The 26,465-nt window shown below is 47.7% G+C and overlaps 3 protein-coding genes across 3 annotated transcripts; all 3 read left to right on the top strand.

The window, feature by feature from the left end:
* Positions 1–522: 522 nt before the first annotated feature.
* Positions 523–26,465, top strand: LOC114365825 (putative U5 small nuclear ribonucleoprotein 200 kDa helicase; the record flags this gene model as incomplete). Its single annotated transcript, XM_028322502.1, has 10 exons — positions 523–704; positions 7,696–7,867; positions 8,700–8,860; positions 10,653–10,804; positions 11,437–11,569; positions 13,391–13,538; positions 15,500–15,676; positions 24,246–24,380; positions 25,419–25,526; positions 26,190–26,465. Coding segments are annotated over 10 exons (1,608 nt in total), but the record flags the coding sequence as incomplete, so codon positions are not given.
* On the top strand, positions 19,699–22,865 carry LOC114365827 (putative U5 small nuclear ribonucleoprotein 200 kDa helicase). The gene is made up of 2 exons (XM_028322505.1): positions 19,699–19,881; positions 22,836–22,865. The coding sequence occupies exons 1-2, from the start codon at positions 19,714–19,716 to the stop codon at positions 22,857–22,859; spliced, it is 192 nt and encodes a 63-aa protein (XP_028178306.1). The 5' UTR covers positions 19,699–19,713; the 3' UTR covers positions 22,860–22,865.
* Positions 21,521–22,378, top strand: LOC114365828 (putative U5 small nuclear ribonucleoprotein 200 kDa helicase). Its single transcript, XM_028322506.1, has 2 exons — positions 21,521–21,549; positions 21,815–22,378. Exon 2 carries the CDS (start codon positions 21,856–21,858, stop codon positions 22,021–22,023), a length of 168 nt encoding a protein of 55 aa, XP_028178307.1. The 5' UTR covers positions 21,521–21,549; positions 21,815–21,855; the 3' UTR covers positions 22,024–22,378.

Below are 26,465 nucleotides of genomic sequence, written 5' to 3'. Positions count from 1 at the left end.
TAAATGGGCTATCTAATACTGAAATAATTTTTCAAATCGGACCAATAGTTCCGGAGATTAGCGCGTTCAAACAAACAAACAAACAAGCTCTTCAGTTTATAATATAAGTATAGATTTCTTAACTTAAATAGGGATGTTTCCTGGGTCAAAAAGCAAGAGTTTTAATTAGTCCGTCAGTTAACTTATCAAAAAATACTCTACACGTATTTTTCACTTTTTCAAACTAATGAAAATTTAAAAAGATAAAGCGCGCCAAAGTTCACAAGAAGAGGCCCGTGACGTTAATGCGCGCATAAAAGTGCCGCACGTTGTGACGTCGTGCCGAACTTCAACGCACCATAACTATGTAATTGTTTGTTAGATTGACAAATAAAAATATATCTGTCCAATATTTTTTGATATTAAACATGACGGACTAAAAATTTTTTTAGGAAACTAGCCTATTTTTAGTTCCAGGTTTTTCTATATTACATCAAAATAATGTACATATCTTGTCATATTAACTCGAGTTTCTTTTCCCAGATGTTGAAAGAAACCCTCGCAGCGGGCGTGGCGTACCTCCACGAGGGCGTGGAGCCCGGCGACAGGCGCGTGGTGCAGCAACTGCTGGAGTCGGGCGCCATCCAGCTGTGCGTGGTGGCTGTGGAGCTGGCCTGGGCTTTTGCTGCGCACGTGCACACCGTCATCATCGCCGACACGCACGCGTGAGTGACGCACAGCATTGTAGGACTTCTGGGAGCGGCCGGGCGATGCCGAGTGTCTGTAGGAGACTCGACGAGCTTCCCGAGTGTCTAGGGCATTCTACGTGCCCTGGGGTGACTATAGGGGACTTACTGAGCTCCCCAAGTGTCTTTAAGGGACTCCCTTAGCTCCCCAAGTGTCTTTAAGGGACTCCCTGAGCTCCCAAGTGTCTATAGGGGACTCCCTGAGTTCCCCAAGTGTCTTTAGGAGACTCCCTGAGCTATCAAGTGTCTATAGACGACTCTCTTGAGTTCCCCAAGTGTCTATAAGCGACTTCTGGGCATTATGTAGTCCCTCAAGTGTCTCTAAGTGACTCCCTAAAGTCTTTAGTAGTGTATAAAGGCTCCTCAAGGGTCTTTAAGTGACTCCCTGAAGTCTTAAATAGTGTCTAAAGGCTCCTCAAGAGTGTTTAAGCTCCTCTGAGGTTCGTATAGTGTCCAAAAGTCGCAGCGGGCGTGGCGTACCTCCACGAGGGCGTGGAGCCCGGCGACAGGCGCGTGGTGCAGCAACTGCTGGAGTCGGGCGCCATCCAGCTGTGCGTGGTGGCTGTGGAGCTGGCCTGGGCTTTTGCTGCGCACGTGCACACCGTCATCATCGCCGACACGCACGCGTGAGTGACGCACAGCATTGTAGGACTTCTGGGAGCGGCCGGGCGATGCCGGGTGTCTGGAGGAGACTCGATGAGCTTCCCGAGTGTCTAGGGCGTTCTACGTCCCCTGGGATGACTGTAGGGGATTTACTGATCTCCCCAAGTGTCTTTAGGCGACTCCCTGAGCTATCAAGTGTCTATAAGGGACTCCCTGAGCTCCCCAAGTGTCTATAGGCGACTACCTGAGCTACCAAGTTCATATAGGGGACTCCCTGAGCTATTAAGTGTCTATAGGCGACTCCCTAAGCTATCAAGTGTCTATAGGAGACTCAATGAGCTCCCCAAGTGTCTATAGGCGACTCCCTGAGCTATCAAGTGTCTATAGGAGACTCCCTGAGGTATCAAGTGTCTATAGGAGACTCCCTGAGGTATCAAGTGTCTATAGGAAACATCATGAAGGTTGTGTAATTTCTAAAAGCCCCCCAAGTGTCTTTAAGCGACTTCTGGGGATCATGCAATCTCTAAGTGACTCCCTAAAGTCTTGAGTAGTGTCTAAAGGCTCCTCAAGTGTGTTGAAGCTCCTCTGAGGTTCGTATAGTGTCCAAAAGTCGCAGCGGGCGTGGCGTACCTCCACGAGGGCGTGGAGCCCGGCGACAGGCGCGTGGTGCAGCAACTGCTGGAGTCGGGCGCCATCCAGCTGTGCGTGGTGGCTGTGGAGCTGGCCTGGGCTTTTGCTGCGCACGTGCACACCGTCATCATCGCCGACACGCACGCGTGAGTGACGCACAGCATTGTAGGACTTCTGGGAGCGGCCGGGCGATGCCGAGTGTCTGTAGGAGACTCGACGAGCTTCCCGAGTGTCTAGGGCATTCTGCGTCCCCTGGGGTGACTGTAGGGGATTTACTGAGCTCCCCTAGTGTCTTTAAGGGACTCCCTGAGCTCCCCAAGTGTCTAAAGGAGACTATTTGAGCTCCCTAAGTGTTTATAGGAGACTCCCTGAGCTATCAAGTGTCTATAAGGGACTCCCTGAGTTCCCCAAGTGTCTTTAGGATACTCTCCGAGATCTTCAAGTGTCTTTAAGTGACTTCTGGGAATCATGTAGTCCCTCAAGTGTCTTTCAGGGATCTCTGAGTTCCCCAAGTGTCTTTAGGCGACTCCCTGAGCTATCAAGTGTCTATAGGCGACTCCCTGAGCTATTAAGTGTCTATAGGCGACTCCCTGAGCTATCAAGTGTCTATAGGCGACTCCCTGAGCTACCAAGTGTCTATAGGAGACTGAGAGTTCCCTGGAGTGTCTATAAGAGATTGAGCTCCCCAAGTGTCTAGGAAACTCCCTAAGCTATCAAGTGTCTATAGGAGACTCAATGAGCTCCCCAAGTGTCTATAAGCAACTTCTGGGGATCATGCAGTCCCTAAGTGACTCCCTAAAGTCTTGAAGAGTGTCTAAAGGCTCCTCAAGTGTGTTGAAGCTCCTCTGAGGTTCGTATAGTGTCCAAAAGTCGCAGCGGGCGTGGCGTACCTCCACGAGGGCGTGGAGCCCGGCGACAGGCGCGTGGTGCAGCAACTGCTGGAGTCGGGCGCCATCCAGCTGTGCGTGGTGGCTGTGGAGCTGGCCTGGGCTTTTGCTGCGCACGTGCACACCGTCATCATCGCCGACACGCACGCGTGAGTGACGCACAGCATTGTAGGACTTCTGGGAGCGGCCGGGCGATGCCGAGTGTCTGTAGGAGACTCGGCGAGCTTCCCGAGTGTCTATAGGGCGTTCTACGTCCCCTGTGGTGACTGTAGGGGATTTACTGAGCCCCCTTAGTGTCTTTAAGGGACTGCCGGAGCTCCCCAAGTGTCTATAAGGGACTCCCTGAGCTCCCCAAGTGTCTATAAGGGACTCCCTGAGCTCCCCAAGTGTCTGTAGGGGACTCCCTGAGCCATCAAGTGTCTATAGGAGACTCCCTGAGCTCCCCAAGTGTCTTTAAGTGACTCCCTGAAGTCTTTAGTGTCTAAAGGCTCCTCAAGTGTGTTGAAGCTCCTCTGAGGTTCGTATAGTGTCCAAAAGTCGCAGCGGGCGTGGCGTACCTCCACGAGGGCGTGGAGCCCGGCGACAGGCGCGTGGTGCAGCAACTGCTGGAGTCGGGCGCCATCCAGCTGTGCGTGGTGGCTGTGGAGCTGGCCTGGGCTTTTGCTGCGCACGTGCACACCGTCATCATCGCCGACACGCACGTGTGAGTGACGCACAGCATTGTAGGACTTCTGGGGGCGGCCGGGCGATGCCGAGTGTCTGTAGGAGACTCGACGAGCTTCCCGAGTGTCTATAGGGCGTTCTACGTCCCCTGGGGTGACTGTAGGGGATTTACTGAGCTCCCCAAGTGTCTTTAAGGGACTCCCTGAGCTCTCCAAGTGTCTATAGGGGACTCCTTGAGCTCTCCATGTGTCTATAGGGGACTCCCTGAGCTCTCCAAGTGTCTATAGGCGACTCTGATTTCTCCAAGTGTCTTTAGGAGACTCCCTAAGCTATCAAGTGTCTATAGGCGACTCTCTGAGCTATCAAGTGTCTAGGGGACTCAATGAGCTCCCCAAGTGTCTATAAAGGACTCCCTGAGCTCTCCAAGTGTCTTTAAGTGACTCCCTAAAGTCTTGAATAGTGTCTAAAGGCTCCTCAAGTGTGTTTAAGCTCCTCTGAGGTTCGTATAGTGTCCAAAAGTCGCAGCGGGCGTGGCGTACCTCCACGAGGGCGTGGAGCCCGGCGACAGGCGCGTGGTGCAGCAACTGCTGGAGTCGGGCGCCATCCAGCTGTGCGTGGTGGCTGTGGAGCTGGCCTGGGCTTTTGCTGCGCACGTGCACACCGTCATCATCGCCGACACGCACGCGTGAGTGACGCACAGCATTGTAGGACTTCTGGGAGCGGCCGGGCGATGCCGAGTGTCTGTAGGAGACTCGACGAGCTTCCCGAGTGTCTATAGGGCATTCTACGTCCCCTGGGGTGACTATAGGGGATTTACTGAGTTCCCCAAGTGTCTTTAAGGGACTCCCTGAGCTCCCCAAGTGTCTATAAGGGACTCCTTGAGCTACCAAGTGTCTATAAGGGACTCCCTGAGCTCCCCAAGTGTCTATAAGGGACTCCCTAAGCCACCAAGTGTCTATAACAGACTCCCTGAGCTACTAAGTGTTTGTAAGGGACTCCCTGAGCTTCCTAGGTGTCTATTAGAGACTCCCTGAGCTCCCCAAGTGTCATTAGGCGACTCTCTGAGATCTCCAAGTGTCTATAAGCGACCTCTGGGGATCATGTAGTCCCTCAAATGTCTTTAGGAGACTCCCTGAAGTCTTTATAGTGTCTAAGCTCCTTTAGTGTCTTTAAATTACTCTTGAGATCTGCATAGTATCCAAAACTTCCCTCAAGTTTCTTTATTAGACTCCTTGGGGTCCCCAAATATCTAAAACGGACTCCCTGAACTCCCTTAAGTGTCTAAAAGAGACTCCCTGAGCTACCAAGTGTCTCTAAGAGACTCTCTGAGCTACCAAGTGTCTCTAAGAGACTCTCTGAGCTCCCCAAGTGTCTTTAGAGAGAATCCCTCAGCTACCAAGTTTAGTTTTTAGCTTATTTCTGGCTAATTAAAGATTATCTATTTATCAGATACAACGGCAAGCTCCACTCCTACGAGCAGTACCCGCTAACAACAGTACTTCAGATGGCCGGCCGTGCGTGCCGCCCGTTAGAAGACGAGGGCGCCGTGTGCGTGTTAACTGAGCGGGCGCCCTTTGTCAACGATTATTGTGTTTAGTCTTTAGTTTGATTTTCACGCTGTGTTCTTAGACTTAGAGACTCCCTGAGCTTCCTAGGTGTCTATTAGGGACTCTTTGACGTCCCTAAGTGTCTAAAGGAGACTCATTGAGTTTCCTATGTGTCTTTTAGAGACTCTGAGCTCCCCAAGTGTCTATAAGTGACTCCCTAAGCTTCCTAGGTGTCTATTAGGCGACTCTCTGAGCTATCAAGTGTCTATAGGCGACTCCCTGAGCTACCCAAGTGTCTATAGGCGACTCCCTGAGCTATCAAGTGTCTATAGGCGACTCCCTGAGCTACCCAAGTGTGTATAGGAGACTTTGAGTTCCCTAAATGTCGTTAGGTAACTCTTTAAGCTACCTAGTGTCTATAAGAGACTCCCTGAGCTCCTAAATTTTCTGTAAGCGACCCTTAGACCTCTTTAGCGCCTATATCTATCTAATTCATCTATCTATCTATCAGATACAACGGCAAGCTCCACTCCTACGAGCAGTACCCTCTAACGACGGTACTTCAGATGGCCGGCCGTGCGTGCCGCCCGTTAGAAGACGAGGGCGCTGTGTGCGTGTTGACTGAGCGGGCGCCCTTTTGACACATTTCGTGTTCGGTTTGCGTATAACTAACTAAGCGGGCGGGCGCCCTTTATCAACGATTATTGTGTTTAGTCTTTAGTTTGATTTCCGGCTGTGTTCTTAGACTTAGAGACTCCCTGAGCTTCCTAGGTGTCTATTAGGGACTCTTTGACGTCCCTAAGTGTCATTAAGCGACTCTATGATCTTCCCAAGTGTCTAAAGGAGACTCATTGAGTTTCCTAGGTGTCTATTAGAGACTGAGCTCCCCAAGTGTCTATAAGTGACTCCCTAAGCTTCCTAGGTGTCTATTAGGTGACTCTCTGAGCTATCAAGTGTCTATACGTGACTCCCTGAGCTACCCAAGTGTCTATAGGCGACTCCCTGAGCTACCCAAGTGTCTATAGGCGACTCCCTGAGCTACCCAAGTGTCTATAGGCGACTCCCTGAGCTATCAAGTGTCTATAGGCGACTCCCTGGGCTACCCAAGTGTGTATAGGAGACTTTGAGCTCCCTAAATGTCGTTAGGTAACTCTTTAAGCTACCTAGTGTCTATAAGAGACTCCCTGAGCTCCTAAATTTTCTGTAAGCGACCCTTAGACCTCTTTAGCGCCTATATCTATCTAATTTATCTATCTATCTATCAGATACAACGGCAAGCTCCACTCCTACGAGCAGTACCCGCTAACAACAGTACTTCAGATGGCCGGCCGCGCGTGCCGCCCGTTAGAAGACGAGGGCGCTGTGTGCGTGTTGACTGAGCGGGCGCCCTTTTGACACATTTCGTGTTCGGTTTGCGTATAACTAACTAAGCGGGCGGGCGCCCTTTAATAACGATTATTGTGTTTAGTCTTTAGTTTGATTTCCGGCTGTGTACTTAGACTTAGAGACTCCCTGAGCTTCCTAGGGACTCTTTGACGTCCCCAAGTGTCATTAGGCGACTCTCTGAGCTACCAAGTGTCTACGGCAGACTGAGCTCCCTGGAGTGTCTATAGGAGGCTCAATGAGCTTCCTCAAGTGTCTATAAGTGACTCCCTGAGCTCCCCGAGTGTCTATAAGCGACTTTTGGGGATCATGAAGTAGATCAAGTGTCTTTAGGAGACTCTCTGAAATCTTTATAGTGTCTAAAAGCTCCTTAAGTGTCTTTAAATGACTGAGATCTGCATAGTATCCAAAAATTCCCTCAAGTTTCTATAGAGACTTCTTGGGGTTTCTCTTGGGGACTCTCCATTTGTCTATAAGATACTCTCTGAGCGCCCCAAGTGTCTTTTGAGAGACTCCCTGAGCTACCAAGTGTGTATAGGAGACTCCCAGAGCTCCTAAATTTTCTCTAGGCGACCCTCAGACCTCTTTATCACCTATATTTATCTAATTTATCTATCTATCTATCAGATACAACGGCAAGCTCCACTCCTACGAGCAGTACCCTCTAACAACGGTACTTCAGATGGCCGGCCGCGCGTGCCGCCCGTTGGAAGACGAGGGCGCTGTGTGCGTGTTGACTGAGCGGGCGCCCTTTTGACACATTTCGTGTTCGGTTTGCGAATAACTAACTAAGCGGGCGGGCGCCCTTTATCAACGATTATTGTGTTTAGTCTTTAGTTTGATTTCCGGCTGTGTTCTTAGGCTTAGAGACTCACTGAGCTTCCTAGGTGTCTATTAGGGACTCTTTGACGTCCCTAAGTGTCTAAAGGAGACTCATTGAGTTTCCTATGTGTCTTTTAGAGACTGAGCTCCCCAAGTGTCTATAAGTGACTCCCTAAGCTTCCTAGGTGTCTATTAGGCGACTCTCTGAGCTATCAAGTGTCTATAGGCGACTCCCTGAGCTACCCAAGTGTGTGTCGGAGACTCCCTGAGTTACCAAGTGTGTATAGGAGACTTTGAGTTCCCTAAATGTCGTTAGGTAACTCTTTAAGCTACCTGGTGTCTATAAGAGAATCCCTGAGCTCCTAAATTTTCTCTAGGCGACCCTTAGACCTCTTTATCGCCTATATTTACCTAATCTATCTATCTATCTATCAGATACAACGGCAAGCTCCACTCCTACGAGCAGTACCCTTTAACGACGGTACTTCAGATGGCCGGCCGCGCGTGCCGCCCGTTAGAAGACGAGGGCGCTGTGTGCGTGTTGATGTGCGCTCAGCACCAGAAACCGTTGTACAGCAAGCTGCTGAACGACTGTCTGCCGCTGGAGGTACGTTTCGTTTTTATTTACATTCAAATCAAATCCAAAATTTTCAATTTTGACCAGCATTTTGGCACTTATGAACGTCAACAACAATAATAAAAAGGTAGTCCTTAAGGGGCACTTTGTATGACTTGTCTCCTTATCTTTTGGGCCCTAACAGCGCTTCGAGACAAATATACGTTATTTCCGATGAACGTAGGCGGTATGAGGAAGAAGAAGTAGACTAATAAATTAAGAACTAATTTACACTGTGAAATGCAATAAAGAATTTAGTATTGAGTATTGATTCTTCAATATGCTATAAATATATATATGGCATAAAGTCACAATTATGAACATTTTACACTCCATTGTGCAGTCAGCGTCAAATAGTTCGTGGCACCCAAAGTGGCTCATAAAGTTCACAACATAACCTTATTCCAATTGTAATAAAGACGAGTTGCGAACTTCTTGGCTACTTTGGGTGTCACGAATTATTTGACGCTGACTGTACTACACTAATTTGGGGGAGGCCTATGTTCAGCAGTGGACATCCTGTGGCTGAAATGATGATGATGACTGTATTAATTTATGTACTCTTTCTTCAGCCACAAGATGTCCACTGCTGAACATAAGCCTCTCCCAACTATTTCTATATCGTGCGGTTGGTAGCGGTCTGCATCCAGCGCGTTCCTACTACAGAATTTATTTACTTGATCACCAACAAGGTTACATTTTAGCGTTCACAAGAATAATGACACTTTAATGAGCCTTCAAGTCGAACAATACCATAAGGCATTTCTGCCAGTATATTTGCGAAATAAGGCATAAATTATAATTGTCTTAAATTTTCTTACAGAGCCACCTCGACCACCGTCTCCACGACCACATAAACGCGGAAATAGTGACGAAGACCATCGAGAACAAACAGGACGCTGTGGACTACCTGACCTGGACCTTCCTCTACCGGCGGCTCACCATGAATCCGAACTACTACAACCTGCAGGGAGTCACGCACAGGTATGTACCTACTACATACTGGTACACGACTGCAGGTGTACACACTATAGGAGACTCACTGAGCTTCCCGAGTGTCTAGAGATAGAGACTCCCTGAGCTCCCAAGTGTCTTCAGCTCCCCATGTGTCTAAAGGGAACTCATTGAGCTCCTCAAGTGTCTATTGGAGATTCCCTGAGCTCCCCCTCCTGCGTGTCTTAGCTCCCCAAGCGTCAGTAGGAGACTCTGAGCTCCCCAAGTGTCTAAAGGGAACTCATTGAGCTCCTCAAGTTTCTATTGGAGATTCCCTGAGCTACCCAAGTGTCTGTGACAGACTCCCTGAGTTCCCCAAGTGTCTATGACAGACTCCCTGAGCTACCTGCGTGTCTAGAGACTCCCTGACTACCCCAAGTGTCTATTGAAGACTCCCTGAGTTCCCCAGGTGTCTAGAGACTCCCTGAGCTCCTCAAGTGTCTATTGGAGGCTCCCTGAGCTCCCCAAGTGTCTAAATGAGACTCCATGAGCTCCGAAAGTTATCTATAGGAGACTCTCTGAGTTCCCCGAGTGTCTAGAGACTCCCTGAGCACACCAAGTGTCTATTGAATACTCCCTGAGTTCCCCGAGTATTTATAACAGACTCCCTGAGTTCCCCGAGTGTCTATAACAGACTCCCTGAGCTCCCGAGTGTCTGAGACAGACTCCCTGAGCTACCGAGTGTATAGACACTCCCTGAGCTACCGAGTGTCTAGAGACTCCCTGAGCTACTGAATGTCTGTGACAGACCCCCTGAGCTCCCCAAGTGTCTAGCTAGAGAGTCCCTGAGCTCCCCAACCTCCTCACTTCGACCACTGTTTCCAAGACCAACTATAACAAGGCTTGTTGTGATCAAACTTTAAGGGCGTGATCTATGGACAATTTTATCGATGAAAATACTTCATTTTTGGGGCTTGACCCATTTCTCGCAAAATTACAAGGATTTAAGTTTTTAATTGTCCCTGAAAATATGACTACAAAAGACAATCTCTAACATAGATTTTTTTTTACACGAAGTGCTCGGCTTTTGATTTTTTTTTAAATTTTAATTGCGACTTAAATTATTCGTTCTTCTGAAAGCACATTCGGCGTTACGAGGCTTCTTTATGAATAATTTTATAAGTTTTTCCTTGTCTTGTGAGAAATTTCACCACAGTGCGATGTATGAATAATTTCATAGCTTTTTCCTTGTTTTGTAATTACATTACAGTGCGATGTTCGATTTTCAACCGACTTCAAAAAAGGAGGAGGTTCTCAATTCGACCCGTATGTTTTTTTTTTCTATGTTTGTTACGCGATAACTCCGCCAATTATGAACCGATTTGAACAAATCTTTTTTCGGCGCATAGGTAATAATACCTCAAGGGTGGTCCCATTTAAATTTAATAATAAAAAAAACAACCCCCAAGGGTGGAAAATTGGGGATGAACTTTTTTATACGCAATATCTCCGCCGATTATAAACCAATTTGAACGATTATTTTTTTGTTGAATAGGTATTATCAAAATGTGGTTTCATGCGAATTTGAAGAAAATATTTCACCCCCAAGGGTGGAAAATTGGGGATGAACTTTTTTATACGCAATATTTCCGCCGATTATGAACCAATTTTTTTTGGTCTCAGTGTACTGCCTATCTTCAGTAGTAACATCAAGGTAATAATTAGTTAACTAAAAAGCAAGAAATAAGTAAAATTTTATAAAAAAAATAATATTTATGTATGTCATTGTCATTGTATATCACTTTTAATATGTGCTCATAATGTAAAATATATCATTTGACAGGCACCTGTCAGACCACCTGTCAGAGCTAGTGGAGACGACGCTGTCAGACCTGGAAGCGTCCAAGTGCATCGCGATCGAAGACGAAATGGACGTGCAACCGCTTAATTTGGGAATGATTGCTTCGTACTACTACATCAACTATACTACCATCGGTGAGTGGAAGATACTTTACGTGGTTATTATGATAATTGATTATTATTATTTGGATTTTTTCTGGAAAAAGTAGCTGGTGTAGAAAAGTTACGAAAGAATCACTTTTGCTAGCCACTTGTTTATACGAGTAACAAGATATTATTATGTACTAAGTGCTGATTGCTCCAAGCGTTATTTAACCCAGAGCTAGAAAAAGAAAAGGTTTACATTTTGTTTAGTAGAATTGAAAATACTTTGCCACAACTTTGGCCAATATTATGTATTATGGGCCACACTTCCAGTTACCCTACTACCTATCGCAAAGAATCGCCATTTGATGAGATCGAGAGAAAAAACGGCAAGGGTAACTGGAACTGTGGTCCACTTGCCACGCCATCTTACTTTAACTATACTTGACTTATGGTCCTATGGCCCCTAGATGGGGCAGAGGGCGTCCACAGTCCTCCCTCTCGTTCGGTCTTACTTTAACTATAACAAAAGCCAAAATTCTGTCAAATTCTATACCAAAAACGCCGGTTATGGTTATTGTTACAGTTAACAGCATATCACACCACACATTTTATTGCAAAATACCTCATTACAGTGTATGTAACTTATGTATTTTTATTTTATATCATTTCTTTCTTCACAGAATTGTTCAGCATGTCTCTCACCAACAAGACCAAGATCCGGGGTCTGCTGGAGATCATATCAGCAGCCGCGGAGTACTCCGACCTGTGCATCCGGCACCGCGAGGAGAACATCATCAAGGCGCTGGCCAGCAAGTGAGTATACAGGCCACTGCTGGACTAATACAGTCCACTGCTGGACTAGACACAGATCATATCAGCAGCCGCGGAGTACTCCGACCTGTGCATCCGGCACCGCGAGGAGAACATCATCAAGGCGCTGGCCAGCAAGTGAGTAAAGTCAAAGTCAAAAATTTCTTTATTTTTATACACTGACGCGACTGAAATAATCTTCGAACCCCACCATCTTAGGGTGGGTACTAGTCCATTCTGGGGGGCGGGGAAAGAAGAATGCTCGAGGCAACTATTTATGTCCTGCTGCGTTAAAAATAATTAATTTTCTGCAAATAAGTTTTTAAACGGGTCCCTGCAAAGACAGTACCTGAAAAAACTGGATGTCTCATTGGGAAGGAGCCCGGACAGGGAATAATTTAATGGTAGATAAAATCTTCTTCCTCGGTTCCTCACCGATGAGGATCGCGACCACAGATAGTATTCCTCCATAGATTGCGGTCATAAGCTGTGTCCGCCCACCGTCTTCCTCAACGCCTCTAACCATCTCGCCTCTAAGCATGTCTGCCTTCCATTTGTCCCAAGATAATTTAAATTTGTTTCTCCAGACAATGCCTTGGAAACCGCATGATGTGTCCAAAGAAACAGAGGGTACGCTTTAGGCATAACATACAGTGTGAGTCACGTTAAAGTGTACATATGAAAATAGATAAAACTAGACCTATTTTTATCGACAAAAAAGAGGTCAAAAATTTTTTGAGATTTTTTTTTTAATTTTTATATAATTTTTTTTCTTCCAATTACTTATTGTAAAGAAAACGTAATAACTTTTAAACTAAGCGGTATATGCTGATAAACTAAAAACAGTAATAATGCTAAATAACAGGTGATACTAAAAAAATACATAAAATACACAAAAAAGGCCAACAAATAATAAAAAATGATAATTTTTGAAAAAAATCTGCTTTTAAATTCGTGTTTTTTTGCTTATTTGATAAATTTATCCAAAAAATGCCCCTATAACAGGTGGTTTTTATTACTTTTTATTATTCTCTATCGTATTATCTTTGTAAAACCAAAAATCGCATGTCTCTATCCCTATCACAACATTTGCTATGATCGTTTGAACAAAGGCCTGCCACAACATTATTCTCTGCTACAGGTAGAGACAATTTTAATTTTAACTAAAATGCTTATTTTACTTCGAAATCTTTTGTTTTTATTTGAAATCTAACTTGTCTCTATCAAAATTACAAATCTAGAGCCATTTTCAGTTTCGTGGTTAACGAAGCGTTGAATGGCGCGCCCGGAGAGGCTTAGTTCAAACGATCATTGCAAACGTTGTGATAGGGATAGAGACATGCGATTTTTGGTTTTACGAAGGTAATGCGATAGAAAATAATACAAAGTAATAAAAACCACCGGTTATAGGGGCATTTTTTGGAGAAATTTATCAAATAACCAAAAAAACAAGAATTTAAAAGCAGATTTTTTTCAAAAAGTTTCATTTTTTATTATTTGTTGGCCTTTTTTGTATATTTTATGTATTTTTTTAGTATCACCTGTTATTTAGCATTTTTACTGTTTTTAGTTTATCAGGATATACCGCTTAGTTTAAAAGTTATTACGTTTTCTTTACAATAAGTAATTGGAAGAAAAAAAATTATATAAAAATTAAAAAAAAAATCTGAAAAAAATTTTGACCTCTTTTTTATCGATAAAAATAGGTCTAGTTTTATTTATTTTCATATGTACACTTTAACGTGACTCACACTGTATAGTGGAGAGCCGCGTGGATAAAATAGACTACCTTTAAGATGTATATCGTTCAATCACTTGTTGCAGAGTCCCCCATAAGCCGACCGCGCCGTCTGGCGGCGCTGTGAAATATAATGACCCCCACGTGAAAGCACAAGTGTTGCTTCAAGCGCATTTATCTCGGATGCAACTGCCGGCTGAATTGCATGCTGACACTGCGCAAGTGTTGGTTAAGGTCAGTATACTGTCTTTGACACTTCTCCGCTAACCCTCAACTTCTCCGCTTCCTCTCCGCTAACCCTTAATTCTCCGCTTCCTCTCCGCTACCATCCGCATCCCCTATTTCCATATCCGTTAACCCCCTCCGCTTCCTTTACGCTCTCCGCTTCCTATCCGCTAACCCTCCACTTCCCCGCTTCCTCTACGCTTCCCCTCTCCGCTTCCCCTAGTCTCACTAGTCCCCCACAAGCCGACCGCGCCCTCCGGCGGCGCTGTGAAATACAACGATCCCCACGTGAAGGCACAAGTGTTGCTCCAAGCGCATTTGTCGCGGATGCAGCTGCCGGCTGAACTGCATGCTGACACCGCTCAAGTGTTGGTTAAGGTCAGTATACTGTCATTGACACTTCTCCGCTTCTTCTCCGCTAACCCTCAGCTTCCTTTCCGCAAACCCTTCACTTCTCCGCTTCCTCTCCGCTAACCTTCCACCATTTTCGCTTCCTCTCCGCTAACCCTCCACTTCTCCGCTTCCTCTCCTCTGACCTAGTGTACTAGTACAGCGCCCTCTGGCGGCGCTGTGAAATACAACGATCCCCACGTGAAAGCTCAAGTGTTGCTTCAAGCGCATTTATCTCGGATGCAACTGCCGGCTGAACTGCATGCTGATACCGCACAAGTGTTGGTTAAGGTGAGTGCGTTAAGACACTTCTCCGCTTCCTCTCCGCAAACCTTCCAATATCTCCGCTTCCTCTCCGCTTTCCCCCCACTTTTCCGCTTCATCTCCGCTAACATCAGCATCCATTATTCCCATCTCCGCTAACCCTCTCCGCTAACCTTCCAATATCTCCGCTTCCTATCCGCTAACCCTCCACTTCTCCGCTTCCTCTACGCTTCCCCTCTCCGCTTCCCCTAGTCTCACTAGTCCCCCACAAGCCGACCGCGCCTTCCGGCGGCGCTGTGAAATACAACGATCCCCACGTGAAGGCACAAGTGTTGCTCCAAGCGCATTTATCTCGGATGCAACTGCCGGCTGAACTGCATGCTGACACCGCTCAAGTGTTGGTTAAGGTCAGTATATTGTCTTTGACACTTCTCCGCTAACCCTCAACTTCTCCGCTTCCTCTCCGCTAACCCTTAATTCTCCGCTTCCTCTCCGCTAACCTTCCACCATTTTCGCTTCCTCTCCGCTAACCCTCCACTTCTCCGCTTCCTCTCCGCTAACCCTTAATTCTCCGCTTCCTCTCCGCTAACCTTCCACCATTTTCGCTTCCTCTCCGCTAACCCTCCACTTCTCCGCTTCCTATCCGCTAACCCTCCACTTCTCCGCTTCCTCTACGCTTCCCCTCTCCGCTTCCCCTAGTCTCACTAGTCCCCCACAAGCCGACCGCGCCTTCCGGCGGCGCTGTGAAATACAACGATCCCCACGTGAAGGCACAAGTGTTGCTCCAAGCGCATTTATCTCGGATGCAACTGCCGGCTGAACTGCATGCTGACACCGCTCAAGTGCTGGTTAAGGTGAGAATCTCTCCGCTAAACTTCTCCGCTAACCCGCTCCGCTTCCTCTGTTCGCTCCTCTTCTCCGTTAACCAGAGCAACAAAGGACTGAGCGAGCGAGATGTCATCAGCAGCAACACTGTTTGATAAAAAAAGATGCGTGATGCGAAGTAACAGAACCGCTTTTTGCAACTATTTGACAGTTCTTTAACACTCATTGGCATGCTCAAAATTTGAACTCTGAAATTTTTTAAATTTTATGTGATTGAAATCGTGGATGCTTCTGAGAAATAGTGATTCAGAAACATGATGACTGGTCCAGTGATTGATTCATTGTACAAAACAGCGAAATAATCCTGACAGTGACACACAAATGATATCCAGTGTCATCCAAAATTGGTTTCGTTTGACAGCTCGTGGTTGTTGCTCTACTCCGCTAGGTATATTAACTTTATGCGTAACTCACTTCAATTTATCTTTCAGGCCATCCGCCTCATCCAAGCATGCGTCGACGTGGTCTCCAGCTCAGGCTGGCTGTCTCCAGCCGTGGCCGCCATGGAGCTGGCCCAGATGGTGACCCAGGCCATGTGGGCCAAGGACTCGTACCTGCGACAACTGCCGCATTTCACGCCCGAGCTGCTGCAAAGATGCGCGGACAAGGTGACGTCATTTAGTGTCCATTGACTTACTTAACTTAAGGTCCTATGTCCCCTAGATGGGGCAGAGGGCGTCCACAACAGTCCTCCATCGCGTTCGGTCTTGAGCTTCGCGTTTGATCTCGCTCCAAGTCTTGCCGATCTTCGCTTCGTCTGCCACAGTGCGTAGTGTCCATTGCAGGAGCAGGACTCTCTTAAGTAACTAGATTCCAAGGCCAAAGCGAAGGAAACGAAAGAACTGCGCATATCTCGCTGGAATGCTTCCGAACACCTCCCCGCGTTCGCTGATGTGACGTCATCACATGGTGACGTCATCAGACGCTGACGCAGACGATTTAGTGTTCATTGCAGGAGCGACTCTTCTAGTTCTGGTAACTAATGGCAAATGGAGCTGACGTCATCATTTATTCTCCACTTCAGAATAAGACCCTCTAAGTCACTAGAAGCAGAAGGATTTGGACTACATTCATGCAGCGCCTGCAATGTGACGTCATCATGTAGCCTCCACAGCGGTGACGTCATCAGATGGTGACGCAGGCGATTTAGTGTCCATTACAGGAGCTTGAGACTTCTAGTAACCAGACAAATGGAGCTGACGTCATCATCTGCAGGAGTACGACCCTATAAGTAACTAGAGGCAGAAGGATTTGGACTACATTCACGCAGCGCCGACAAGGTGACGTCATCATCACACAGCCTGGCCACCAATGACGTTGTGGCCAGTTCCTCTAAGTTACCTGAAGCAAGGTGACGTCATCCCAGTCTCCCCAGCGGTGACGTCATCAGACGGTGACGCAGACGATTTATTGTTCATTGCAGGAGCGACTCTTCTAGTTCTGGTAACTAAAGGCAAATGGAGCTGACGTCATCATTTAGTCTCCACTTTAAACCACGACCCTCTAAGTCACTAGAGGCAGAAGGATTTGGACTACATTCACGCAGCGCCGACAAGGTGACGTCATCGCGCAGTCTCCAGAGCGATGACGTCATCAGACGGTGACGCAGGCGATTTAGTGTCCATTACAGGAGCTCGACTCTTTTAGTAACCAGAGGCAAATGGAGCTGACGTCATCATCTGCAGGATTACGACCCTATAAGTAACTAGAGGCAGAAGGATTTGAACTACATTCACGCAGCGCCGACAAGGTGACGTCATCATCACACAGCCTGGCCACCACTGACGTTGTGGCCAGTTCCTCTAAGTTACCAGAAGCTAGGTGACGTCATCCCAGTTTCCACAGCGGTGACGTCATCAGATGGTGACGCAGGCGTGTGTCGTGGTCTCCAGCTCAGGCTGGCTGTCTCCAGCCGTGGCGGCCATGGAGCTGGCCCAGATGGTGACCCAGGCCATGTGGGCCAAGGACTCCTACCTGCGACAACTGCCGCACTTCACGCCCGAGCTGCTGCAAAGATGCGCTGACAAGGTGACGTCATTTAGTGTCCATTAACTTACTTGAATTAAGGTCCTATGTCCCCTAGATGGGGCAGAGGGCGTCCACAACAGTCCTCCATCGCGTTCGGTCTTGAGCTTCGCGTTTGATCTCGCTCCAAGTCTTGCCGATCTTCGCTTCGTCTGCCACAGTGCGTAGTGTCCATTGCAGGAGCAGGACTCTCTTAAGTAACTAGATCCCCAGGCCAAAGCGAAGGAAACGAAGAAACTGCGCACATTTCGCTGGAATGCTTCCGAACACCTCCCCGCGTTCGCTGATGTGACGTCATCAAATGGTGACGTCATCAGACGGTGACGCAGACGATTTAGTCTCCATTACAGGAGCTCGACTCTTCTAGTAACCAGAGGCAAATGGAGCTGACGTCATCATCTGCAGGAGTACAACCCTATAAGTAACTAGAGGCAGAAGGATTTGGACTACATTCACGCTGCGCCGACAAGGTGACGTCATCATCACACAGCCTGGCCACCACTAACGTTGTGCCAGTTCCTCTAAGTTACCAGAAGCAAGGTGACGTCATCATGTAGCCTCCACAGCGGTGACGTCATCAGACGGTGACGCAGACGATAGTGTTCATTGCAGGAGCGACTCTTCTAGTTCTGGTAACTAAAGGCAAATGGAGCTGACGTCATCATTTAGTCTCCACTTCAGAATACGACCCTCTAAGTCACTAGAGGCAGAAGGATTTGGACTACATTCACGCAGCGCCGACAAGGTGACGTCATCATCACACAGCGGGGCCACCACTGACGTTGTGGCCAGTTCCTCTAAGTTACCAGAAGCAAGGTGAATGACGTCATCTCAGTCTCCACAGTGGTGACGTCATCAGACGGTGACGCAGACGATAGTGTTCATTGCAGGAGCGACTCTTCTAGTTCTGGTAACTAAAGGCAAATGGAGCTGACGTCACCATTTAGTCTCCACTTCAGAATACGACCCTCTAACTCACTAGAGGCAGAAAGATTTGGACTACATTCATGCAGCGCCTACAATGTGACGTCATCATGTAGCCTCCACAGCGGTGACGTCATCAGATGGTGACGCAGGCGAACTAGTGTTCATTGCAGGAGCGACTCTTCTAGTTCTGGTAACTAAAGGCAAATGGAGCTGACGTCATCATCTGCAGGAGTACGACCCTATAAGTAACTAGAGGCAGAAGGATTTGGACTACATTCACGCAACGCCGACAAGGTGACGTCATCATCACACAACCTGGCCACCACTCACGTTGTGGCCAGTTCCTCTAAGTAACTAGAAGCAAGGTGACGTCATCCCAGTCTCCACAGCTGTGACGTCATCAGACGGTGACGCAGACGATCTAGTGTTCATTGCAGGAGCGACTCTTCTAGTTCTGGTAACTAAAGGCAAATGGAGCTGACGTCATCATCTGCAGGAGTACAACCCTATAAGTAACTAGAGGCAGAAGGATTTGGACTACATTCACGCAGCGCCGACAAGGTGACGTCATCATCACACAGCCTGGCCACCACTGACGTTGTGGCCAGTTCCTCTAAGTTACCAGAAGCAAGGTGACGTCATCATGTAGCCTCCACAGCGGTGACGTCATCAGACGGTGACGCAGACGAACTAGTGTTCGTTGCAGGAGCGACTCTTCTAGTTCTGGTAACTAAAGGCAAATGGAGCTGACGTCATCATCTGCAGGAGTACGACCCTATAAGTAACTAGAGGCAGAAGGACTTGGACTACATTCACGCAGCGCCGACAAGGTGACGTCATTATCACACAGCCTGGCCACCACTGACGTTGTGGCCAGTTCCTCTAAGTTACCTGAAGCAAGGTGACGTCATTCCAGTCACCAGAGCGGTGACGTCATCAGATGGTGACGTAAGCACGCGTGTGTCGTGGTCTCCAGCTCAGGCTGGCTGTCTCCAGCCGTGGCCGCCATGGAGCTGGCCCAGATGGTGACCCAGGCCATGTGGGCCAAGGACTCCTACCTGCGACAACTGCCGCACTTCACACCGGAGCTGCTGCAAAGATGCGCTGACAAGGTGACGTCATTTAGTGTCCACTGACTTACTTGACTTAAGGTCCTATGTCCCCTAGATGGGGCAGAGGGCGTCCACAACAGTCCTCCATCGCGTTCGGTCTTGAACTTCGCGTTTGATCTCGCTCCAAGTCTTGCCGATCTTCGCTTCGTCTGCCACAGTGCGTAGTGTCCATTGCAGGAGCAGGACTCTCTTAAGTAACTAGATTCCTATGCAAAGGCGAAGGAAACGAAGGAACTACGCACATCTCGCTGGAATGCTTCCGAACACCTCCCCGCGTTCGCTGATGTGACGTCATCAAATGGTGACGTCATCAGACGGTGACGCAGGCGATCTAGTGTTCATTGCAGGAGCGACTCTTCTAGTTCTGGTAACTAAAGGCAAATGGAGCTGACGTCATCATCTGCAGGAGTACGACCCTATAAGTAACTAGAGGCAGAAGGATTTGGACTACATTCACGCAGCGCCGACAAGGTGACGTCATCATCACACAGCCTGGCCACCACTGACGTTGTGGCCAGTTCCTCTAAGTTACCAGAAGCTAGGTGACGTCATCCCAGTTTCCACAGCGGTGACGTCATCAGATGGTGACGCAGGCGTGTGTCGTGGTCTCCAGCTCAGGCTGGCTGTCTCCAGCCGTGGCCGCCATGGAGCTGGCCCAGATGGTGACCCAGGCCATGTGGGCCAAGGACTCGTACCTGCGACAACTGCCGCACTTCACGCCCGAGCTGCTGCAAAGATGCGCTGACAAGGTGACGTCATTATCATCACCATTTAGTGTCCATTGCAGGAGCAAGACCCTCTCAGTTACTCGAAGGCGAAAACAACGGCAGCAAGGCGCAGTTAGCTCGATTGGTTCCCCTTCTCACCTCATATGACGTCATTTGTAGCCTCCACACCTGTGACGTCATCAGATGGTGACGCAGGCGATTTAGTGCCCATTACAGCCTGGCCACCAATGACGTTGTGGCTAGTTCCTCTAAATTACCAGAAGCAAGGTGACGTCATCCCAGTCTCCACAGCGGTGACGTCATCAGACGGTGACGCAGACGAACTAGTGTTCATTGCAGGAGCGACTCTTCTAGTTCTGGTAACTAAAGGCAAATGGAGCTGACGTCATCATTTAGTCTCTACTTCAGAATACGACCCTCTAAGTCACTAGAGGCAGAAGGATTTGGACTACATTCACGCAGCGCCTACAATGTGACGTCATCGCGCAGTCTCCACAGCGGTGACGTCATCAGATGGTGACGCAGACGATTTAGTCTCCATTACAGGAGCTTGAGACTTCTAGTAACCAGACAAATGGAGCTGACGTCATCATCTGCAGGAGTACGACCCTATAAGTAACTAGAGGCAGAAGGACTTGGACTACATTTACGCTGCGCCGACAAGGTGACGTCATCATCACACAGCCTGGCCACCACTGACGTTGTGGCCAGTTCCTCTAAGTTACCAGAAGCAAGGTGACGTCATCGCGCAGTCTCCCCAGCGGTGACGTCATCAGATGGTGACGCAGGCGTGTGTCGTGGTCTCCAGCTCAGGCTGGCTGTCTCCAGCCGTGGCGGCCATGGAGCTGGCCCAGATGGTGACCCAGGCCATGTGGGCCAAGGACTCGTACCTGAGACAACTGCCGCACTTCACGCCCGAGCTGCTGCAAAGATGCGCTGACAAGGTGACGTCATTTAGTGTCCATTGACTTACTTGAATTAAGGTCCTGTGTCCCCTAGATGGGGCAGAGGGCGTCCACAACAGTCCTCCATCGCGTTCGGTCTTGAGCTTCGCGTTTGATCTCGCTCCAAGTCTTGCCGATCTTCGCTTCGTCTGCCACAGTGCGTAGCGTCCATTGCAGGGGCACGACTCTCTTAAGTAACTAGATCCCCAGGCCAAAGCGAAGGAAACGAAGAAACTGCGCACATCTCGCTGGAATGCTTCCGAACACCTCTCCGCGTTCGCTGATGTGACGTCATCAAATGGTGACGTCATCAGACGGTGACGCAGGCGATCTAGTGTTCATTGCAGGAGCGACTCTTCTAGTTCTGGTAACTAAAGGCAAATGGAGCTGACGTCATCATCTGCAGGAGTACAACCCTATAAGTAACTAGAGGCAGAAGGATTTGGACTACATTCACGCTGCGCCGATAAGGTGACGTCATCATCACAGCCTGGCCACCACTCACGTTGTGGCCAGTTCCTCTAAATTACCAGAAGCAAGGTGACGTCATCCCAGTCTCCACAGCGGTGACGTCATCAGACGGTGACGCAGACGAACTAGTGTTCGTTGCAGGAGCGACTCTTCTAATTCTGGTAACTAAAGGCAAATGGAGCTGACGTCATCATTTATTCTCCACTTCAGAATAAGACCCTCTAAGTCACTAGAAGCAGAAGGATTTGGACTACATTCATGCAGCGCCTGCAATGTGACGTCATCATGTAGCCTCCACAGCTGTGACGTCATTAGATGGTGACACAGGCGATTTAGTGTCCATTACAGGAGCTCGACTCTTTTAGTAACCAGAGGCAAATGGAGCTGACGTCATCATCTGCAGGAGTACGACCCTATAAGTAACTAGAGGCAGAAGGATTTGGACTACATTCACGCAGCGCCGACAAGGTGACGTCATAATCACACAGCCTGGCCACCACTCACGTTGTGGCCAGTTCCTCTAAGTTACCTGAAGCAAGGTGACGTCATCGCGCAGTCTCCATATCGGTGACGTCATCAGATGGTGACGCAGGCGTGTGTCGTGGTCTCCAGCTCAGGCTGGCTGTCTCCAGCCGTGGCCGCCATGGAGCTGGCCCAGATGGTGACCCAGGCCATGTGGGCCAAGGACTCGTACCTGAGACAACTGCCTCACTTCACGCCCGAGCTACTGCAAAGATGCGCTGACTAGGTGACGTCATTTAGTGTCCATTAACTTACTTGAATTAAGGTCCTATGTCACTTAGATGGGACAGAGGGCGTCCACAACAGTCCTCCATCGCGTTCGGTCTTGAGCTTCGCGTTTGATCTCGCTCCAAGTCTTGCCGATCTTCGCTTCGTCTGCCGCAGTGCGTAGTGTCCATTGCAGGAGCAGGACTCTCTTAAGTAACTAGATTCCAAGGCCAAAGCGAAGGAAACGAAAGAACTACGCACATCTCGCTGGAATGCTTCCGATCACCTCCCCGCGTTCGCTGATGTGACGTCATCAAACGATGGCGTCATTACATGGTGACGCAGACGATTTAGTGTTCATTGCAGGAGCGACTCTTCTAGTTCTAAAGTCTGGTCTGTGAGCACGTAGAATTTTGTCCAATGACCCCAAGCTACCCATCCTTATCGCTCGCGCGTAATTATGTTGCTGTCGCGCTCGCACTCACTGCGTCGCACAGTCGCGACCGGGCTTTAGTAAAGGCAAATGGGGCTGAAGTCATCATTTAGTCTCCACTTCAAAATACGACCCTCTAAGTCACTAGAGGCAGAAGGATTTGGACTACATTCATGCAGCGCCTGCAATGTGACGTCATCGCGCAGTCTCCACAGCGGTTACGTCATCAGATGGTGACGCAGGCGTGTGTCGTGGTCTCCAGCTCAGGCTGGCTGTCTCCAGCCGTGGCCGCCATGGAGCTGGCCCAGATGGTGACCCAGGCCATGTGGGCCAAGGACTCGTACCTGAGACAACTGCCGCACTTCACGCCCGAGCTGCTGCAAAGATGCGCTGACAAGGTGACGTCATTTAGTGTCCATTGACTTAAGGTCCTATGTCCCCTAGATGGGGCAGAGGGCGTCCACAACAGTCCTCCATCGCGTTCGGCCTTGAGCTTCGCGTTTGATCTCGCTCCAAGTCTTGCCGATCTTCGCTTCGTCTGCCACAGTGCGTAGTGTCCAATACAGGAGTACGACTCTCTTAAGTAACTAGATTCCAAGGCCAAAGCGAAGGAAACGAAGAAACTGCGCACATCTCGCTGGAATGCTTCCGAACACCTCCCCGCGTTCGCTGATGTGACGTCATCAAATGGTGACGTCATCAGACGGTGACGCAGGCGATTTAGTGTCCATTACAGGAGCGACTCTTCTAGTTCTGGTAACTAATGGCAAATGGAGCTGACGTCATCATTTAGTCTCCACTTTAAACCACGACCCTCGAAGTCACTAGAGGCAGAACGATTTGACGCAGCGCCGACAAGGTGACGTCATCATCACACAGCCTGGCCACCACTCACGTTGTGGCCAGTTCCTCTAAGTTACCAGAAGCAAGGTGACGTCATCAGATGGTGACGCACGCGTGTGTCGTGGTCTCCAGCTCAGGCTGGCTGTCTCCAGCCGTGGCCGCCATGGAGCTGGCCCAGATGGTGACCCAGGCCATGTGGGCCAAGGACTCGTACCTGCGACAACTGCCGCACTTCACGCCCGAGCTGCTGCAAAGATGCGCTGACAAGGTGACGTCATTTAGTGTCCATTGCAGGAGCACGACTCTCTTAAGTAACTAGATTCCTAGGCTAAGGAGAAGGAAATGGCTAACGTACAACCCCTTTCCATATTCTCGTCATTATGACCCAATCTCAAGGTGACGTCATCACAGCCTCCACAGTGGTGGCGTCATCATTGTCGTCTATCTCATTGGTGATCTACCATGTAGCCTGGTGCCTTCAACTTTTCCCTGCACTACGAGACGCTCTATGGAGTCATTACCCCAAGATACATGGCCGAAGGTCAAAATGCGTGACAGAACTGTGGTTGATAGGCGCTGTCTGATTCCGAGTTCTTTTAAGTTCTTTTAGGCGCAGGCAGACCACCAATTTTTTGTCGGCCGATTGTTTAATCGGGCAGTTAATCAGTATGGGCATGTATGGAAGTGCGCACGTTACACCGATTTGATTTTCATACAAATTAAAATCGGGCCCAACTATCGGCCGACTAAAAGCCGGTGGTCTACACCTAGGCTAATATGCAGTCATTGGTACCAATCTTGGTCCATGATACTCCTAGCATCCGTCTTCAACATTGACCATTAGAATTCTACGTTATTTCTGATGAACATAGTCGGTACTAACTTCGCTGGGTTAGCTAGTACTCAATAAGCAATACATACATTTTACCAGGCAATACAATAACGTGTACTTTTGCACCCCACAGGGCGTAGAGACGGTGTTCGACGTCATGGAACTGGAAGACCAGGCGCGCGCCAAACTGCTGCAGTTGGAACCGAGTGAGATGGCTGATGTCGCTCGCTTCTGCAACCGGTATCCCAACGTGGAGTTGACTATTGAGGTATGTCTCTTTCTATCACACACACACACACACTAGCACATTGGTTCCCAAACTTATTTGAGACGCGCCCCCTTTAATATGAAAACACTCGCTCTTTAAAACAACCTCACTTCCACACATTCACCCTTTCTCTCTCTTTGCTTTCTCTCTTTTTTCTCATTCTCTCTCTCTCTCTTTGAACGATGGTAGCGCCCCCCTGTCATTGAGTTTGGTGAGACAGTTCAGCGTGGGCACAGATATGGATAGATGCAGCATGTGTCAAAAATTGTATGAAGCCGAGCGTGCCACTTTTTAAACGTCATTAGTGTCATTTTAGCGAATTTTAGTGATTGTCGCAACGTAAAAGTAATCGTATCATCGTACTGCATTTGCAAAGTCATCGAATGATATCGTGCGACTCGATTCGATAATTAATTAATTCCGATAAAACTGATAATTTGTTAAATACAAAACCAAAAACATCTTTATTTACCTTTTTAAAATATATTAATTCTTACAAATCGTCAAATCTCGTTATTTTTTTTACCCTACCAGCGTTTCAAAACATAAATTTGTCAAGTGCATGAATACATGCATCAGTGTGTGTCTTATTGTTATGAGTAAGTACGGTTCCTTGGGATCGGTATGAGTGCACCACATACAGGGACCATGGTTTTAACTCTTAAGAGTACATCGCAGGATATGTATTAAAAACAATGCTACTTTATACTTCTTCTACTGCTACTTTATTCTAATTAATTATTTGTTACTTGTGCTGTTAATTACAATTCTCAATCCGTAAATAATTTCTTCTTTCTACCGTGTTCGTACTACTGTCCTCGTAAAATCATCGTAACCGATTGTTGTAATCGGATTACATGAACATCACTCGACCATGTATGTCCATTTGGACATATCGGAATGGCACGCTTTGACGATCAACTTGCTGTATCTACTCTAATCCATATCTGTGAGCGTGGGTCATCTATATGACGTAACTACTTTACTCATTGACAGTTATAAAAACGTTTTTAACATAATCATTTGATTACTTTTCAGGTGAAGAATGAGCGCCGCTTAGCGGCCGGCAAGCCGATCGTGGTGGAGGTGTCTTTGGAGCGCGAGGACGAGGTTCAAGGGCCCGTCATAGCGCCCTACTTTCCTCAGGTTAGTACCGTATATTCAACATCAACGTAATGACAGGTCGACTACATTATACAGGTGGAATAGGTGTGTTGATACCACCCACCAATCAATTGCAAAATGTACCTTATGCCTAGGACGATTTTATCATTACCTTGCCGTAACACAGTCTTGTACTAGTACGGAAGGTAAAGGATTGTGTTTCTGTACCTACCTACATTTTTCTAATAAAATTGTATTGCTTTAAAATTGGTTTTAAGTTAAATAAGAGATACAGTTAGTTATTTAACTATTTTTCGGTTTGTACAAATTGTAACATTATGCACAATAAACTTATTTGTATTTGTATTTGTAATTGACGTACTTTTTAAAACTGTCAAAACGAGACTCTCCCATAGATATTGTATGGCAATACAAGCAAGTGACGTCACTATTTTCTCAACTCAATTGAACTACTTTTTTCAATTACATTGCGACCAAAAATCTTGATAAAAAAAAATAAGTTTTTAAGACCAGAATGCAGTAAAATGTGATTTCCAATTATTGGGGAATGGTGTCAAATAGTCAATTTTGTAATGCCACCTGATGGGAAAGTACTCATAATACTGTAGATAGAATCGTCTTAAAAAACCAAAATTTTCATCATTTTGCTTAAAATTTATTATATTTTTCTATTTTCTCTAACAGAAACGCGAAGAAGGCTGGTGGGTGGTGATCGGAGACCCCAAAACCAATACTCTACTATCCATCAAGCGCGTGTCCCTCGGTCGAGCGGCCAAAGTCAGACTGGACTTCGTAGTAGGAGTAGGAGGAAGGCACACCTACACTCTGTACTTCATGTCGGACGCTTATCTCGGGGCCGACCAGGAGTACAAGTTCTCTATAGATGTGGCTGAGGCTGCTTCTGATTCCAGCGACGACGAATAGTGCATTAAGTTTACTTGTTTGGAAAATAAATAAATA

The sequence above is a fragment of the Ostrinia furnacalis genome, unplaced genomic scaffold (assembly GCF_004193835.3).
Source record: "Ostrinia furnacalis isolate ACB-3 unplaced genomic scaffold, ASM419383v2 OfSCF7657, whole genome shotgun sequence".
NCBI classification, from domain to species: Eukaryota; Metazoa; Arthropoda; class Insecta; order Lepidoptera; family Crambidae; genus Ostrinia; species Ostrinia furnacalis.
Note: the sequence above shows the minus strand (reverse complement) of the source record. Positions and strands in the feature narration are given on the sequence as shown.

What these genes read in the sequence shown, in the direction of transcription:
- LOC114365827 (XM_028322505.1), top strand. Translation starts at nt 19,714, where the DNA reads ATGGTGACGCAGGCGTGTGTCGTGGTCTCCAGCTCAGGCTGGCTGTCT. An exon ending in TGCAAAGATGCGCTGACAAG is followed by an intron (nt 19,882 to 22,835) that starts GTGACGTCATTA and finishes TGCGCTGACAAG; the next exon opens with GTGACGTCATTTAGTGTCCA.
- LOC114365828 (XM_028322506.1), top strand. Translation starts at nt 21,856, where the DNA reads ATGGTGACGCAGGCGTGTGTCGTGGTCTCCAGCTCAGGCTGGCTGTCT.